A 16477-nucleotide genomic window follows, 5' to 3' on the forward strand; every position below is an offset into this window, starting at 1 on the left:
AATAAAGTTTAGGTTACCTAAATAGAGAGAATAGCTGAGTTGGGGAATGGGGATCTGCTTGAAATTTCAGTACATAGACGTCACATATATTTTGTCATCTTGTGTTGATATTTACTGATGCACACACACTGGCAGCACTCCCAGCAGTGCATTTATTTTTAACTTCCTTGGTGAAATCTGCGTTGGAAACTTAACATCACAAAATCAGCAGCTGAAATTAAGCATTCACATTGCCTTAAATTGAAAAATGAAAATATGTAGACAGTTATGAGCCTTACAGAAACTGCTGTGTCTTTGCAAAGTGTTAACTCTGGTTCAGTGTAGCATATACCTATTCCATCTTCATCCCAACACAGTTTTAAATAGGAAAAAGTATGTGTAAAGTTGATAAATCTCATGAAACTGAGGGGACTGTATTTTTAGAAAATACATTTCCAGAATGCCTTTGGATTCTTTTTAAAAAATGTTAAATCTCTTTTACGTTTGTTTATATTTGTTTGTCACAGATTTGAGAAACTAGTTCTTGTGGGTAACATGTACTGATTGCTCACTCTTCCAGTTAAACACACTGTGTTTTGTTTAGTTACATTGTGTGCCTCTAGTATACATTACTCCCCCTAAGACCTCATCCACATACCTTAGAGTAACCTAATATGTATTGTTAAATTAAAAACATGACTCGGGCTTGGGAGTTTCATTTACAGTTAAAAACATGAAATGTAAGGAATTCAGTGAATATACAAACTATTTAAATACAATTTTGGAAACATTTCACAACTAGTGCTTACTATATTACAGATGAAATTTAAATTATGTAGCGATGAGTCATAATTTGAGGTTCTTGTTAGCCCATGACGTTCGTCTTGTAGAACTTTTGATTGTTCTCTTTGTAATCAACCATTCTTTACCCTTTTAAGTTATCCTTTTAAATTTTCATGCTTTATGTAAAACTGAGCAAAATCATTTTATTTACTTTCAGATTAGGAAAGAGTTAACTGTTTTGCCCTAGAGGAGGAAATGTTAGGTTTGGGCTGGATTGGAGTTTTGTGTCAAAGATCTTAGTTCAGATTTTGGTTTTATTTGCTTTGGGGTTGTTTTTTAGCCAGTGAAGAAGAAAGAATCAGAAAACTTTATTTAAAACTTTTATTTTAGGTTTGGGAGGTACATGTAAAGGTTAGTTATGTAGGTGAACACGTCACGGGGATTTGTTGAACATAGCATTTCTCACACCGCCCCCCCCCCCCCCACCCAATAGTTATCTTTTTTGTTCCTCTGCCTCCTTTCACCCTCCCCACAACATTTGTATTTTTTTTTTTTTTTTTTTTTAATATTTGTATTTTTTAAAGTCAGAGAGGAAGCTTTGTCTTGCCCCAGGCTGTGAACCTCTTGAGAGCTGGGCAGAGACTTCTGGAACTTCTTTGGGTCTTGTGGATTCTAGAACATTGCTCTGAGTGTGGAGTCCCAAATATTTGCCCCTTTGAGATTTTTCACATTTTGAAGGTTACACATTTCTTCACTAGAATGTTGCTGATGCCTTAGAAGTGTTGATCATTTTATTTTGCATGTATACCTTGTAATTGCTTTAAAGAAAAATTAAATATGGGATGGACTAAATTTATGTATTAAAGATCTTAATTCGGCTTTTAACTTGATTTTGTTTAGCTTTGTTTAGATTTAATTTAGTAAACATCAGAAGAAAGAAGCCAAAAGCCAGATTGTTTATAGTGAAAGAAGAATGAAGACTTGAAATAGTACCCAAATAATTTAGGGTAAAGTCAGTCTTTGTCCTAAAATACTCTGCTGAGGGCAAAAAAAAAAAACTTTTTTAGCGTCAATTTGTTTTTCTGCGTATTAGGTTTTTTTAAATTTTTAAATGATAATTTTGAAAATAATTGTACACAAAAGAAAATAAAAATTAGTTGTCTAATTTAATTACTACTATTTGGTATATTTTCTGATTCCTGTAGTTTATTTTGTTAGGAATCTTTATACTATACATAGATACCTATTTGTATTAATTCTCCTTTTTTTCCTTCCCACATTGTTGACTGTTATTTGAATTTTTTTCTTTTTCTTTTTCTTTTTCTCTCTCTTTATTTTTTGAGATGGAGTTTTGCTGTTGTTGCCCAGGCTGGAGTGCAATGGCACGAACTCAGCTCACTGCAACCTCCACCTCCTGGGTGCAAATGATTCTCCTGCCTCCCCAGTAACTGGGGTTACAGGCACCCGCCACCACAACCAGCTAATTTTTGTATTTTTAGTAGAGATGGGGTTTCACCATGTTGGCTAGGCTGATTTCTAACTCCTGACCTCAGATGATCCACCTGCCTCGGCCTCGCAAAGTGCTGGGATTACAGGTGTGAACCACCACAACGCTGGAAAAAAAAATGTTTTTTAATGGCTGTATGCATAATAGCCCATTGTATGGAAGGCCTGTGAAGTATTTCACCCCTCTCCTGTAGTGGATATTTAAGTTAATAATTAATAAGTCCAGATTTTTGCTGTTACCAGATAAATCTGTGGTATTATTTCTTTACTTAATTAATAGGATATATTTCTGAAAGTGGAATTACCAGGTTAAAGGGTACAGGGTAGGATATGAACCGCTTTTAAGACTTTTTATTAGGCCGGGCGCGGTGGCTCAAGCCTGTAATCCCAGCACTTTGGGAGGCCGAGACGGGCGGATCTCGAGGTCAGGAGATCGAGACCATCCTGGCTAACACGGTGAAACCCCGTCTCTACTAAAAAATACAAAAAACTAGCCGGGCGAGGTGGCGGGTGCCTGTGGTCCCAGCTGCTTGGGAGGCTGAGGCAGGAGAATGGCGTAAACCCGGGAGGCGGAGCTTGCAGTGAGCTGAGATCCAGCCACTACACTCCAGCCTGGGCGACAGAGCGGGACTCCGTCTCAAAAAAAAAAAAAAAAAAGACTTTTTATTACCTAGTGTCAGATTTCACTCCAGGGAGATGATACCAAAAGGATTCTTTTAGGTTACTGTACGACATTCGGACATTTTCACTATTTTCTGTGTCATCATAAGTATGGAGACTTTCAAAGCCATATTCTTAACTTAATCAGTACTTTTAAAAACCATAGCTCACATTTAACAGATGACTCCCACAAATCATTTTGAGAATTGTATGAGAACTTTTAGATATCTTGTATACATTAATAATAATAATGATTGAAAAAATGTGTAGCTTGTGTGCTCTCTACTTTCTTCTGGTAATATTTATGTTTTTAGGCAACAAGCTGTTTAGTTGTTTTTTAGTTGGGTGCATGTTCTTTGAAGGGTTTTTTAAAAAATAATTACTTGTAAATTGGATGGAAAACAAAAATCAGATTGGGACTGAATACACATTTTAGATCTGAAAAGATAGCTTAGGGAACTGGTTCCTTTTTGTCCCATGGCTTATAGTTTCTAAAATGAATTTTATAGACCAATGTTACTTTATGAATTACCAGTATTAATTGATTTGCACAGCTTGCCAGAGTCACTAGAAAGAATGTGAGAAATAAACTTGGTTAATTGTTGAAGTCATGTATGTGTACTCTGTTCTTTGAGCTCAAGTTTAGTATAGGCATTTGTATATTACAGTTAGCCTAGTCCTTTAATTAGAACCAGAACCATGCTTCATCCCACTTTTTTATAAAATTGCTGGAGAATTCTGAAGCGTCAGTATTCTAGGTACACCCAAGATTTTCATTTAGTACAAGGTGTCCAATGATTTGAAGTTGTAGAAGAAAGCTTTCAGCAGCTCATAATTAGTAGGACCTTCTAATGTTCAATCTGGAAAGTATCTTAGAGTTCATCAGTGGTTTGGTGGGGTACTCAGTCATAGAGGAAATTCACGGTGGGTGGGTGGCAGGCTGGGGAATATTTTCTGAAGCCCAGGCACATTATAGAATAAAACACAAAATTATAGGAAGTTTTAGGACAAGCCATTGGATGTCGAGGATGTGTAATGTTTACCACGTATAGCCCTAGACCAATCCTGGCCCTCAAGAACCTTAGTTCACTCACCCCTGCTTTTAGTTTTTCCTCAGTGGAGAATGAAAAGCTCTGATAGAGTCTAGTTTTCCTGTTACAGATGGAGAAATGAGGCCTAGAGAGAGGTTAATGATCCTGCCCTGTGTTAAACAGGAAGTTACCTTGCAACCCAAGTCCCCTTAACTCCTAGTGCTACTGTTTGGCAGCTGTATCTCACAATTAAGTGCCGTATTCTGCATAACCCAAATTGTATTGCATATGAGGATTTTCAGTGACATTCATTGGATTAGAAAGTACTTCAGCATTGGCTCGTTGTTTATTGGTCAAATGATCTGTGGAAGACCAACTTTGTTGTCATTTCAATAAAGCAGGGCACTTAGAAGCTAGCTCTGTCTTATGGAAGGCTCGTTGACGCTTCTTCATCCAGGAGCCCAGCTTAAGTGCCAGGGGCCTGCAGAGCAAGGGGAGTAGTATGTAAATATTTGATTTTAGCCCAAGCCAGCATCCACAACACGAGGGTGTTTCCTGGGAGAGAATATTCACACCAAGGGCAGCATTATTTACATAATTATCCTCTTCTCTACCAGCTACATTTATGTCCCCTGACAGCATCTAGCACAGAGTAAAGGGTAAATGGTGCCACATAATACTTGCTGAATTATATTATATTACTAAAGTATACACATACACATACATCCTGAATTTTCACATTGGTACTCTGTTTTATGGGGGAAAAGTCATGGAAAAATAGAGCTAAGCTAGCCAAGATATTTTGTTAACAGAGCTCACCTGCAAGAGGACAGTTTGCTATAATATTTTTATTTAATTGCTTACTGGTGCTACCTCATTGATTTAGCCCATGTATCAGGTTATTCTTCAGAAGATGAAATGTCACTACAGAACAAATGTCTTGAGAAAAGTTGATCAATCATGAAGGACTCTATAGAACATTCAGTCACATTAGTAATACCAGGATAGAATTTTTTATATAGCATATCCCTAGAATTAACTTAAAACTGCGCCATGGTATATAATTTGGGGGAAAAAATGTGGTCTGGTGTTTCAATCACATAAAGGAAAAATAATCTTGAGGTTTAGAATAAGACCTAGAAATTAATCATTTTTTGAATGTATGTGGCCGATTTGAGAAAGAATCTTTGCTCACACGCAGCTTTTTGAAAGTGGGATGAGTTGAAGCTGGTAAGTTGAAGCTGACAAGCAATGGTGGTGGCACCCAGTGGGACTGATCCAGTGATGTCTGGGCACCACCATGTGAAGACAAGGACAGTGGTGAAGAGGGAAGAGCCCGTGGGAGAGGCTGCTTTGGCCTTTGACTCAGTAATTTAGTTTTTATAAAAGGGGTCCCCATCGTGTTGCACTGACTTTCTTCTCATGAGGTAATTTGTTTAAAACTGTCTTGCAGATTCAAAAGTGGTCAATACAGCACTTATTAAAGAACAATGGAAAGAGAGAACTAATGTGTATTAAGCCTTTCAGTCTCACCTACTAAGCATGGAACATAAACTGCCTTACTTAGTTCCCACAACCGCACAACAGTCCTAAGATGATGTCACCTTTTTTTTTTTTTTTTAAATCATCTTGTAAGCACACCAACACTGGGGCTTCAGGTTTACAGAATGGCTCTTTTCCCCAGACCATACTTGCAGTCTGCCTCTGCTCTCTGTGGTGCTTTGGTATGTGCCTTCTGCAGTAGACTGAGCCCTGAGGGCTCACTGCTATGAACCTGTTCCAGGCTTTTCTGGGTCAGCTCAGGAGTATTTTGGTCTTCTGCGCACATCACCTTGGAAGTGGACCTGTGTATTTAAGTCACTGATGTATGCTGCAAGCTCCTGGTCCACCCCCACTCACTCACTCCTGAAAATAAACGTGCTAGTATATTGAACTCACTAAGTAAGGCAAAGCCTCAGTAAGACTCACAGAAATCATCAATAATAACATGGGTTGTAGTGCCCCCACCTCTCACCCCAGTTTATTTATTTCTTTATTTTTATTATTATTTTTTGAGACAGAGTCTTGCTCTGTCACCCAGGCTGGAGGGCGATGATGTGACCTCAGCTCACTGCAACCTCTGCCTCCTGGGTTCAAGTGATTCTCCTGTCTCTGCCTCTCTAGTAGCTGGGATTACAGGCTCCCACCACCACGCCCAGCAAATTTGTGTATTTTTTAGTAGAGATGGGGTTTCACCATGTTGGCCAGGCTGGTCTCGAACTCCTGACCTCAAGTGATCTGCCCACCTTTGCCTCCCAAAGTGCTGGGATTGCAGGTGTGAGCCACTGTGCCCGGCCTATTTATTTTTTTTTTAGAAATAGGATCTTGCTATCTTACCCAGGCTGGTCTCCAACTCCTGGCCTCAGGTGATCCTCCCACCTCGGCCTCCCAAAGCTCTGAGATTATAGGCATGAACCACTGTGCCCCGCCTCTCTTGGCTCTTTAAAAAAAACAGTTTATTTTCCTTTGTTTACCAGAACAAGTCTTGATTTGATTCCTGACTACACCATTTAAACTGTGAGGTGTAGTCATTTGTGGAAATTGAAGTCTGTATGTATAGGATTTACCTCCAAATATTTGGTAATTACAGATCATTTTTGCTGTTGCGTCACTTTTCGTATCTCCCTTCTATTGAAAATACCTCATTTAATAAACAGTACAGGTCCACTTGCGAATATCTGAAGATACAGGAGAAAGCTGAATTTCCTTGTCATTTTTTATTGTGCCTCACCACATCCAGTGGGAGTGTGGTAATGGTGTTATGAGAACCCTTACGTATTAAAGGCTCACTATTGATTTGATGTGAATAGAATTTGGTATTTAATATGAAATCTGAATAGTGTAATGTGAGGCAGAACAACATACCTATTAAACTTTAGAGCTAGGAAGTAACTTGGTCTGTGGAAGAAGGGTTTACAGCAGGGGAATACTGCGGCTTTTGCTAAAATGATTTCAAGTTTTCAAATATCTGAATTAAACACATGAGATTGTAATTTTCTTCATGTATGTCTGTGATGTCGTTACACAACAGTCAATTTTAATGAAAACATAAATATTTAAGTCACAATTTCTCCTTTTCAATTTTTCTCATCTAGAAGGAGCTGGCAAACAGCCCTGACTGTCCCCAGATGTGTGCCTATAAGCTGGTGACCATCAAATTCAAGTGGTGGGGACTGCAAAGCAAAGTAGAAAACTTCATTCAGAAGGTAAAAATCTGCTGAAAACGTGGTGACTTAGATTTAGGGTAAGATCGGAGCTAGCTATTAATGGGATATCTTCTCTATTGTTACTTTTTTTCCCTCCTTTATGATATGAAAATTATTGTCCCTACATAATTCATTTCAGCCCTTCTTTATACCTCGAAGCAGCAAAGACAGATGGCAGCAGGGGTTTTAAGGGACTTTCTTTGGGGACAAGCACAGCAGCTTTTTATTCAAAGTGCTTACCTTATGATTTGCCCAGCACTTCTATAGAGAACCCTTTTCCCCACACAGCACGTCCCCAAGAGGACCTGGTGTTCTGATCCTGGCTGGAGGGAGAGAGCGAGCCCAGCCTGCTGAAGGGCTCCTCTGCCCCAGTTCAGCTGGACCCTTCCCGCTACCCTCCATATCTCTCAGAATATATATGTGTGCCTTGTGCTGTCACGGGAGGGATGTCTTCTTTAGGTCCTTAGTGAAAATAGGCACACTCTGAACTAAGGTATACAATCTGATGATCCAAATTCTATTTGTTTCTTTGTTATGTCTTCTTTATTAAAGTGAAAGTAACATGGGCAGTTAGATCTAGGAGGAGGGGAGAATTGGAATTTTATAAATGCATACGGTTGTTACTACCTAGGAATGTTGAAACATTTCCTTGGTATTTACTTTTCCTGGAGGGTGAATATTTATTCTGTTATTATTATAAAGAAACCCTCATTATATCTCAGATCTCCACAATTAGTTGTGTCTGTTTCATCATAACTTTTCTATTTTTAAACTATAACTGCTGTAATATTTTATAAGACAAGGATCTCAAAGTGCTGGAAACTTTGATTATTCGTGGGCCTGCTTGCAGTTGGCCCACAGTAGGCATTCTGTAAATATTGGTATTCTTCCTTCCTCTTGGATCATAATCATAGATTAACAGTCCAGTTCTGAAAAATGGAAGTCACACATGTAATTGATAAAGTCCTTTCTATTCATGGAAAAATATTTTTAAGTTGAAGATTGTCCAGAAATACTGTTCCATGCAGTTTTCTCTCTTTTTGGGAAAGTAGAATAAAACTTAAATAATCCCACAATTGAAACTACATTATATACATGGTTTTTAAATATGTTTGTAATAGTGGCAGCAACGTGTTGTGTAGAAAAATTAAGGGAGAGTTTGTAATGATTCTTAATTTAATAAAAGAACCCAGGACTCTTTTCTTTCAATGCATTATTGTATTCCACTTCATAGTGGATGTTAAGAATGACAATATATAGTTTTATAGCAGAAGAAATCTAGTTGACCTTTGCTCATTGACATTTAGAAAAAGGTAAAAATAAATCAGGCCCAGCAGGAATGTGTTGGATTAGGTCATACACACCACATTTTTTTAGTTTCTACTAGATCATGACACCTTTGCCTGGGAGATTGTTTTCCATTTCACAGGGAAAGGTTCTTTTTTTTTAAAATTTTGCTGTACACAATGATAATAAAATGGAATTATGATTTCCACAAATCTACAGAGTAGTCTTTTTGAACTAAATATGTAAATTTCATGGGTTAATTGGAACATGTACAGTTAATGTATCATTAATCTTAGGTTTTTGTCATCTTATGCTACTTTTTTTCTTTGCTTTAAAAGCAAGAAAAACGGATATTTACAAACTTCCATCGCCAGCTTTTTTGTTGGATTGACAAGTGGATCGATCTCACAATGGAAGACATTAGGAGAATGGAAGACGAGACTCAGAAAGAACTAGAAACAGTAAGACTGGCTGTTCTATGGCAATTCTCTAATTTTCCCTTTTCTAAAACTGTATACATGCTTGATAAATACAGAGCTAGAATTAGGAAGAGTGTTATTAAAAGCCATTCCCTATTCTACTTATTCTCATCAAAATGGAGTTTCTTAGACACTGCTATTCCTTCACATATTCTGATCTCTCTTTTGTTGAGCACATTGCGTGAAGGTAGACTAGAGTTTTCTCAGTCTAGAATTTGTTACCTGTTAAATATCTAATGCTTCTGTATTCTTTCTTACACACTAACTCTAGTTCTCTATGCTGGTGCCTTTTAGACACTTTGCCAGACTAAGTTGCTTTTGGCTCAGTTTGTATCACAGCAAGTTTACAAATGTTAACACGATAAGTCCTAGTTCGCTTTTTTTGTAGAAAAGGTAAGGCTAGTGGAATTGCCTCCTCTGCTTCTCCCAACTAGCAGTGAATCTTTATTTCTTCCTAAGCTTTAGGCAGATTCAGGTGATCCTTGGGCAAGAGGTCAGCATGCCACAGTTCAGTGTTACAGCCTATCCCAGCTGCTCCCCACCACTAGTGGGCAGGGCCGGCAGCCAGTGGGCGTCTTTTCTCTTGTCGGGATGGATGCTTCCCTGGCTTCCTCTTGCATGTGTCTGGTTTTGTTTTTGCCCTGGGCCATGTTTGTCTCCAGTTGGCAGTAAGGCCCCATGGGTGAAACGAACCCAAGGAATGTCCAGGGCCTGCTAGTGGTTTCCATGTGGTCATCTCGAGTCCTGCCAACAGGCCCAGTTTTGGAAGCCCTGCAGGTGTGAGCATTTGACAGACTCCTGCGTGTGAGGCAGAAACTCCATTTAATCACAGGAGAATGACAGCAAATCAGATTCTTTGGCACAAAAGGAAACCTATTTTTCTGGCACATAGCATCGTAAAGAATCTGTTTAAAGTTGCTTACTTTTGGTGATTACAGCAGATCTGCTTCTAATTAGTTTTATATAAACCTTCTGAGAGGACTAGGACATATTTTCTTTATAAGGCAATAAAATATTTTAACCTTATCTTATACATAAAGTAAACTATAGGCAGACTCCAACTTATGAATGGATTTTGTTCCAAAAAATTTTGATTGTTTGAAATTTGGAACCTATTTTATAAATGAGGGTTTGGTTTCTAGGCTAGCCAGCAGAAGCCTCTTTGACTCCAATTTCTTATACTCATATTAGGGCTCTGAATTCTGGATATAGGGAATAGGGTGATGAAATGGCAAGAGCAGAAGATACCCCCCTCACTTCCTTATTTTTATTCTAGCCACAAGCAAAACATTTAAATAGGCAACAGCAGGTCATGGGCACTTCCTACCTTTCTTTCCAGCCCTCTCTCTCACTTCTGTGTTCCCTTTTTCAAGAGTCAGTTGCCTTTCTCTGATTATAACAAGCACCCTGCTGGCCCCCGACACCCTATCCAGTTTTAGTCCATTTGCCTTGTCTGGTTTCACTCCCTCCAAGTGCCCAAGTCTCCAGGAATACCTGCCAGCTCTGCCTTCAGCCCTTCCAAGCTGCTGGTGGGTGTCCACTGAACATGAAACAGAAGCAGCAAGAGACACCCATCCACACTAAGCCCATGATGTAGCGCTGGCATTTTCAACAAGGATTTACCAACAGCTCAAACCCTTGGGAGAGAGTCCTTCTCTCAGTTTTTAATTTTTATGCTGAAGAACTGTGTGTCACATGGGGAAGAGTAGTTACCATTGACCAGGTAATAAATATAGCCCTATCTGGTTTGGACTCTGACCCCTGCCTATCTCTGGACCCCTTGGACAGAACTTGACTGAGATTTCTTCCCCCCAGGGAAGTGCTCTTGCTTCCCTAACAAGTTCTCAGCCGCACGATACCTGAACACAGAATGGTCCCAGCATCAACACGCTGTGACCCTTCGCTGTGGAGCTGGTGACTCTTGCTCTCAACTATGGCAGTGGGCCTGCAGGTGCAGCTGCTGCTCCATGCAGATCCGTTATTTGTGAGCTGGAAATTGCACTCATGAAGAAGGTGTAAGATAGAGAAGTAAAAGCCCAGTTCCTTAGACAGTGTCACCATTCTTATACCCACATTGCTGAAACTGATTAACCCCCTCATAAAGCTAGTAGAAAATCTATCATTGCTTCACAGTGAGGGTACATAGCAATTGCTTTGTCAACTATCTCAAAAACATTTTAAGACAAATTTCACCATTAAGTGCTGCATCTTAATGTTGAATCCCATTTAAGTTATTTTGCTGTAGGTCATTGGGGAGTGCTTGATTCCACATCACAGAATCAAGATGCTGCTACTTTGAGTCCTAACAGTGGCTTTGTGAAAGCATCCTCAGAATCTGGGCAGCATCAAGCCTGCAGGCCAAGAATGCCTACCCAGAAAGCACCTGCCTCTTGAAGAGGCATCCCATTTTAGAGTCCTCTTTACCACGCAGGAATTTCTTTTTCCTTGAGGTCCTGACCCCTGACACTTGATGATAGATTTTAATGATGTTATAATACTCTTAATTCGCAAATATTTTAAAAATTGGATTTCTTTCAAATGGGTTTTGGCCCTGGAGAGAACTAGTATCTTGAGAGGTTAGGCACACGAGGAATGCCCCTGCCTATGATCTGCAGGGAACTGCCCTGGGGTTGAGGCTCAGCGTCTGAAGGAGAACTTTTAGGTTAGCATTTTACCTGTTTGTTCTTAACTGGCACTTCTGGTACAGGGGTGGGGGTGAGGATGTGTTGAGTTTTAATGCATTTATTGCATTTGTTTGTTTTCTGTTCATTTGGTTTTTTGTTTTCTCATTGAGTTGTGTCGCTTGTCTGGTGGCTATTGTTATGAATGCCTGTCCTTTCTAATACATCTGTGTGCCCTTCATGGTTTGCCCATACATTGTTTCTGTGCTTGCCTTTTCTTCCTTTCACACTCCCTCCTTTCAGTAAACTTCCTTTAAAGGACTCCGCTGAGAGACCCTGTTCTCAGAAGCAGCAGAGAGGTGAGGCCCACACCCTCATGGCTTCCTTGTCTGGCCTAGGGACTATACAAATGTGGACCAGACCTTTGGGCCATTTTCTCACATATTGGCAAACAATTTATTTACCCATTGGCTGTTTTTCATAATTTTTTATCAGTCTGCAGGCTTTTGTTTTTTTACATTTAAGGATAGATAAACCTTTGTTTGTGCTAAGAAAAGCCTTTTGCAAGAATGTCTTTAAGCCAAGGTTATTTGAGGGGCCTCAGAACTTCATTCTTAACGTGGATATGGTTATAAACAGTCAGCCGTCACTTCATAATTTCTTCTAGATCTTTTTTCTCCCCTTGCTTACTAACCCCTATTTAGAGTCTGATTTCAGCAGCTCACAATTTTATTTTACGTTTAGATGCGTAAGAGGGGTTCCGTTCGAGGCACGTCGGCTGCTGATGTCTAGATGAGTCCCCTGTAGGGTCAGAGACAATATCAAACTGTGTAAGTGAAGACCTGGGTAAAAAGATGTTTCAAAACCTGTACCTTTTTGGTGATGGGCAGTTAACTTGCTGAGCAAAAGCTCTAAGTGTTAAATGTGGTTTTATTTTTAGAATTTAGAAGATAAATATTTTAGAAATTAATAGTGAACATTTATTATATAGTCTTTAAAAATTTTACCTGTGGACCAGGTTGAATTTAGTAATCCTGGGTTAGTTTTTAGTGTTATGGGTTAGAACCCAGCCGCCAGGTGCTCTTACTCATCATGTAGCACATTGTCCTAGAAGCTAGCTGAATTTTCAATACCGAGTTAATTGACCTGGTTCTTTGTAGAACCATTTGTGGTTAGTAAGGAAATATGTAAAATCACTTGAGATCAATAAAGATTCTCTATTCCATACCATACGAGCCAACCTCAATAATTTATTTTGGCTGCAATATTTTCTGTGCACCAGAAAGTCTTCCTTGATATTTCGTCTTCAGTTATTATTACAGTTAGCTGTACTCTGCGTAATGCACTGTAGTTCATTTCTGTGGTCTTTTTCTTTTTTTTTTTTTTTTTTTTTTTTTTTTTTTGAGGCGGAGTCTTGCTCTGTCGCCCAGGCTGGAGTGCAGTGGCCGGATCTCGGCTCACTGCAAACTCCGCCTCCTGGGTTCCCGCCATTCTCCTGCCTCAGCCTCCCAAGTAGCTGGGACTACAGGCGCCCACCACCTCGTCCGGCTAGTTTTTTGTGGTCTTATTTCTTTCAAACATTATATGCCCATATAACAAATTTTCCCAGAGATGCAAAAAAAAAAAAAAATCAAAATCTCCCTCACAAATTGAAACCAGTGTGAGTAAACAAAGATCAACAGTATGCTGTATCATTTGTTTATATTGAACTATGATGTTTATTAGAAAAAGAACGAGATATAACACTCCCCTCCCTCCACTGTGGTTCTTTGCTGCCCCACATGAGCTACTCGCTCTTTTAATTTTTGAACATTGGGATGAATGAAGTGTTCAGTTGTGAGAAAAGCTAGTTGTGCCAAATAAGAATGAAGTAACTCTTCCAAGATACCCCCAAAACACTTTTAAATTCTATGTTCATTAAAAAAAAAATAAGTTATTGTTACTTTTGTTAAACTCTCCTAAGTTTTTGTGATTTATTTCTGCCTCGACTTTATTTTCCCCTCTGATGAGAATATATTGTGGCATTAGTAGTAAGACCAAAATCTTTTTAAACAGATGAAAATTGTAAGATGCAGTAGTAGGGGTACATTTTCTACCAAAAGTTTTGATACATTGAGAAATTTTTTTTTTTTGGAAAGTGTGTGTGACAAGCTGCTGTCTAACATTTTCTGTCTCTATGTTAACACATTTTGCACTGTCTTTCACTTTTCTTACAGTTACGTAATCAAGGTCAAGTGAGGGGAACAAGCGCAGCCAGTGATGAGTGAAGAAGAATCTGACCAGTATCTTGCAGTGTTGATGTTTCCCAGATGTGTGCTTGTGATGATACACACACAAGCACAGGTTCTCCACCACGTGTGTATATATGTATGTGTGCATATGTCTGTAGCTGTATATAAAGCGCATGTAGAGCTACAGATCCAAATACACACATTTGTGTATATATGTACATACAGACATACTGAAGGGATTAGTACAATTTCTCCAAAGTACTGTACCTATCTTCAGCAAGAATGCAAAAGAAAATATTTTCAATATATATACCTGGAACAGATTTTAATAATTATCAGAGTAATACCATTAATGGACAAATTGACTGCAATGTAATACTAGCTGGTATGTTTCATAAATGTCAAGTTGTGGACCAACATATATAGCCTTTTATTATTTTTCTCTTCTTTTAAGTCAGTTTCTTATAAATTTTTATTTTAGTCCCATAAGCAGTAGACTCCCACAGAAAATTTCTTCAAAATTTTTTGGTATTCCAGGGAATCTGGGGTGTAAACTCTGAATATATTTATAACTATTTATTTCTGGATGGTCATTATCTTGTAGCCAAATTTGACAGTATAAGGTAAGGAGCAAAGTTACAGGCCAGTTTTTACTTGTTTGCCCTGAGGGAAAAATCCTTAGAAAAAAATTCTGGTTTTTATTGGATTTTTATATTTTAAATTTCAAATATTTTTCTACATCAAACCTAGCAAAAATGGAGATGACGGTTTCTGATTTATAATAAACACTAGACAATTTTCAGGCTCCTGTTAGGCAAACATATTGATGGAGAAATTAGTCTTAATAGGATTGTAGGCTGTGTAGAAAAGCTGAAAGTATAGCACTTCACGGAGTCTTGTTTTGAAGATGACAGTCTGTAACTACAGCTTGGAAACTGCAAATGGTCTAGATTCCTCAGCTCACATGATAGGATATAGTTAGTGATGACATTTTGCTCTTCTTGTGGAAACATACACTTCAAGGGGGAGATGGTGACTTTGAGATAGGAACAATTTAAGGTGCAGTGTGAGTCTGGCCTGTGCGCGGTGAGGAGGCCCCGCCAAGAGGCTGGTGGACCTCCGACTGTGGGATGTGCTCTCAAGTAGGACGTCATCAGAACAGATCCTGAATAGGCATCGTGAGAATGCTGGTCAGAACGGGCTGCCACTTTTTTTTTTTTTTTAAAGGAAGGAACAATAGCTAGGTAAGATTTTTATCAGCTTTCTCTGTCTGAATCCAGCTTTTCCCCTGTCGGTCCTGGAAGCTTGAATAGAATTATATTGTTGAAGCCTTCAGGTCACAAACTGTCTTTTTTAACCTCCTGTCCCTCCTAAAACACGCCAACCCCTGCAGTCAAATCACATTAGTAATCTGATTTGCTGACAGTCCTGTCCTGCCTGCTCCTTGTTTTCCCACATGTCCTGCATCCCTCCCCCACTGGAGTGATTTCAGTGAATCAGACAAGGAAGGATGTTTAGGATCACTACTGCGTTGCAATACCCTGTTATCCTCAGCAACAAAACCCACATTTCATACATCCTTTGTGTACTCAGGATAAAGACCGATGTTTACTCTCTGGGCACTGTTGTAAGATAGGTTTTGTCAGAGCGTAATCATTGTCTGCAAAGTGTTTGGTGCGAGGAAGATTATTGCTAATTTTGTGAAATAAAGAGTCTAGCCCTCTCCTTTTAATGAACTTAACTCTCGCTGGCATCTGTAGTATCATTGGGAGCTTAGGCACACATGGAAATGAGAGCCCGGCGCATGGATTTTAATGTTTTTCTAACAACTGTGGAGATTTGAGGGGATGTGTGGTGAATGTAAAATACCTAGTTTACTTGGCAGTCTCTTGTGTAAATTACAGTAAAACAAAGTAAATGAAATTTAAACGAAAAATAAATTTGATCACAAAATGCCACTTGTGTGCTTGAGTGGTTGTTTCCCTGAGCCACTGGTTCGGAACACCTCAGACCACTACTCTGTTTTTCCAGAACTCTGTCATTGGCAGCACTGCCACTCTGGGAAAATTGTTTTGTTTTAATTGCAAATTCTTATTCTTGAAATGTACCTGTGCCACACTAAGTGGTTACGTTTGGTTTCTTAAGTAATTTTCTGTCTTTAAGCAGTAAACTAAAGGATTACATGTTATTAGTCTCCGCAGTTTTCAGAAATTATTTTTAAAGGGGAAAACAGGGAAAACCCATTGTATTTTTAAAGCACTTAGTAAGGATTTTGCCATTTGATTCTGATTGTTTGAAGATTAGGTCTTTTTGGTGCGGGGTCACCTTTTACCTCTCCTTTTAGGATTTAGTCCTTTCCAGTCTACTTTTTTGTGCGTGTCACAACCATATTCTTGTGGTTCTGGCTCACTTTGTAGAACTGCTGAACATAAGGAGAGGTAGCCGGCTCTATGGTTGGATTTAATATATAGTGTCATATGTTGGGATATCTTACTGGTTTGTTTTCTGAGGTAAGTTTCTTAGTGTTGTGTTTCAGACATTGTGTTTGCGTTTACGGTGACACTATCATTCATGCACTTGGCCATCCGAGCACGGATACAGTGAGCACTCGGTTCTCTCTGCCAAGATGAATAAAAGCAGTGTACATTCCAGCGT

The 16477-nt window shown here is 39.0% G+C and overlaps 1 protein-coding gene across 2 annotated transcripts in view; it reads left to right on the forward strand.

The window, feature by feature from the left end:
- Positions 1-15780, forward strand: part of PITPNB (phosphatidylinositol transfer protein beta) — a 68257-nt gene extending 52477 nt beyond the window's left edge. The window contains exons 9-12 of one of the 2 annotated variants that reach the window (XM_010375573.2): positions 7094-7204; positions 8830-8952; positions 12336-12421; positions 13808-15780. In XM_010375573.2, coding sequence (XP_010373875.1) covers positions 7094-7204; positions 8830-8952; positions 12336-12383 — 282 coding nt within the window. In that variant the 3' untranslated portion in view covers positions 12384-12421; positions 13808-15780. The remainder of the gene's footprint in view (positions 1-7093; positions 7205-8829; positions 8953-12335; positions 12422-13807) is intronic. The other variant, XM_030915126.1, reaches the window with a different exon arrangement.
- The last annotated feature ends 697 nt before the right edge of the window (positions 15781-16477 follow it).

The sequence above is a fragment of the Rhinopithecus roxellana genome, chromosome 13 (assembly GCF_007565055.1).
Source record: "Rhinopithecus roxellana isolate Shanxi Qingling chromosome 13, ASM756505v1, whole genome shotgun sequence".
Classification (NCBI taxonomy): Eukaryota; Metazoa; Chordata; class Mammalia; order Primates; family Cercopithecidae; genus Rhinopithecus; species Rhinopithecus roxellana.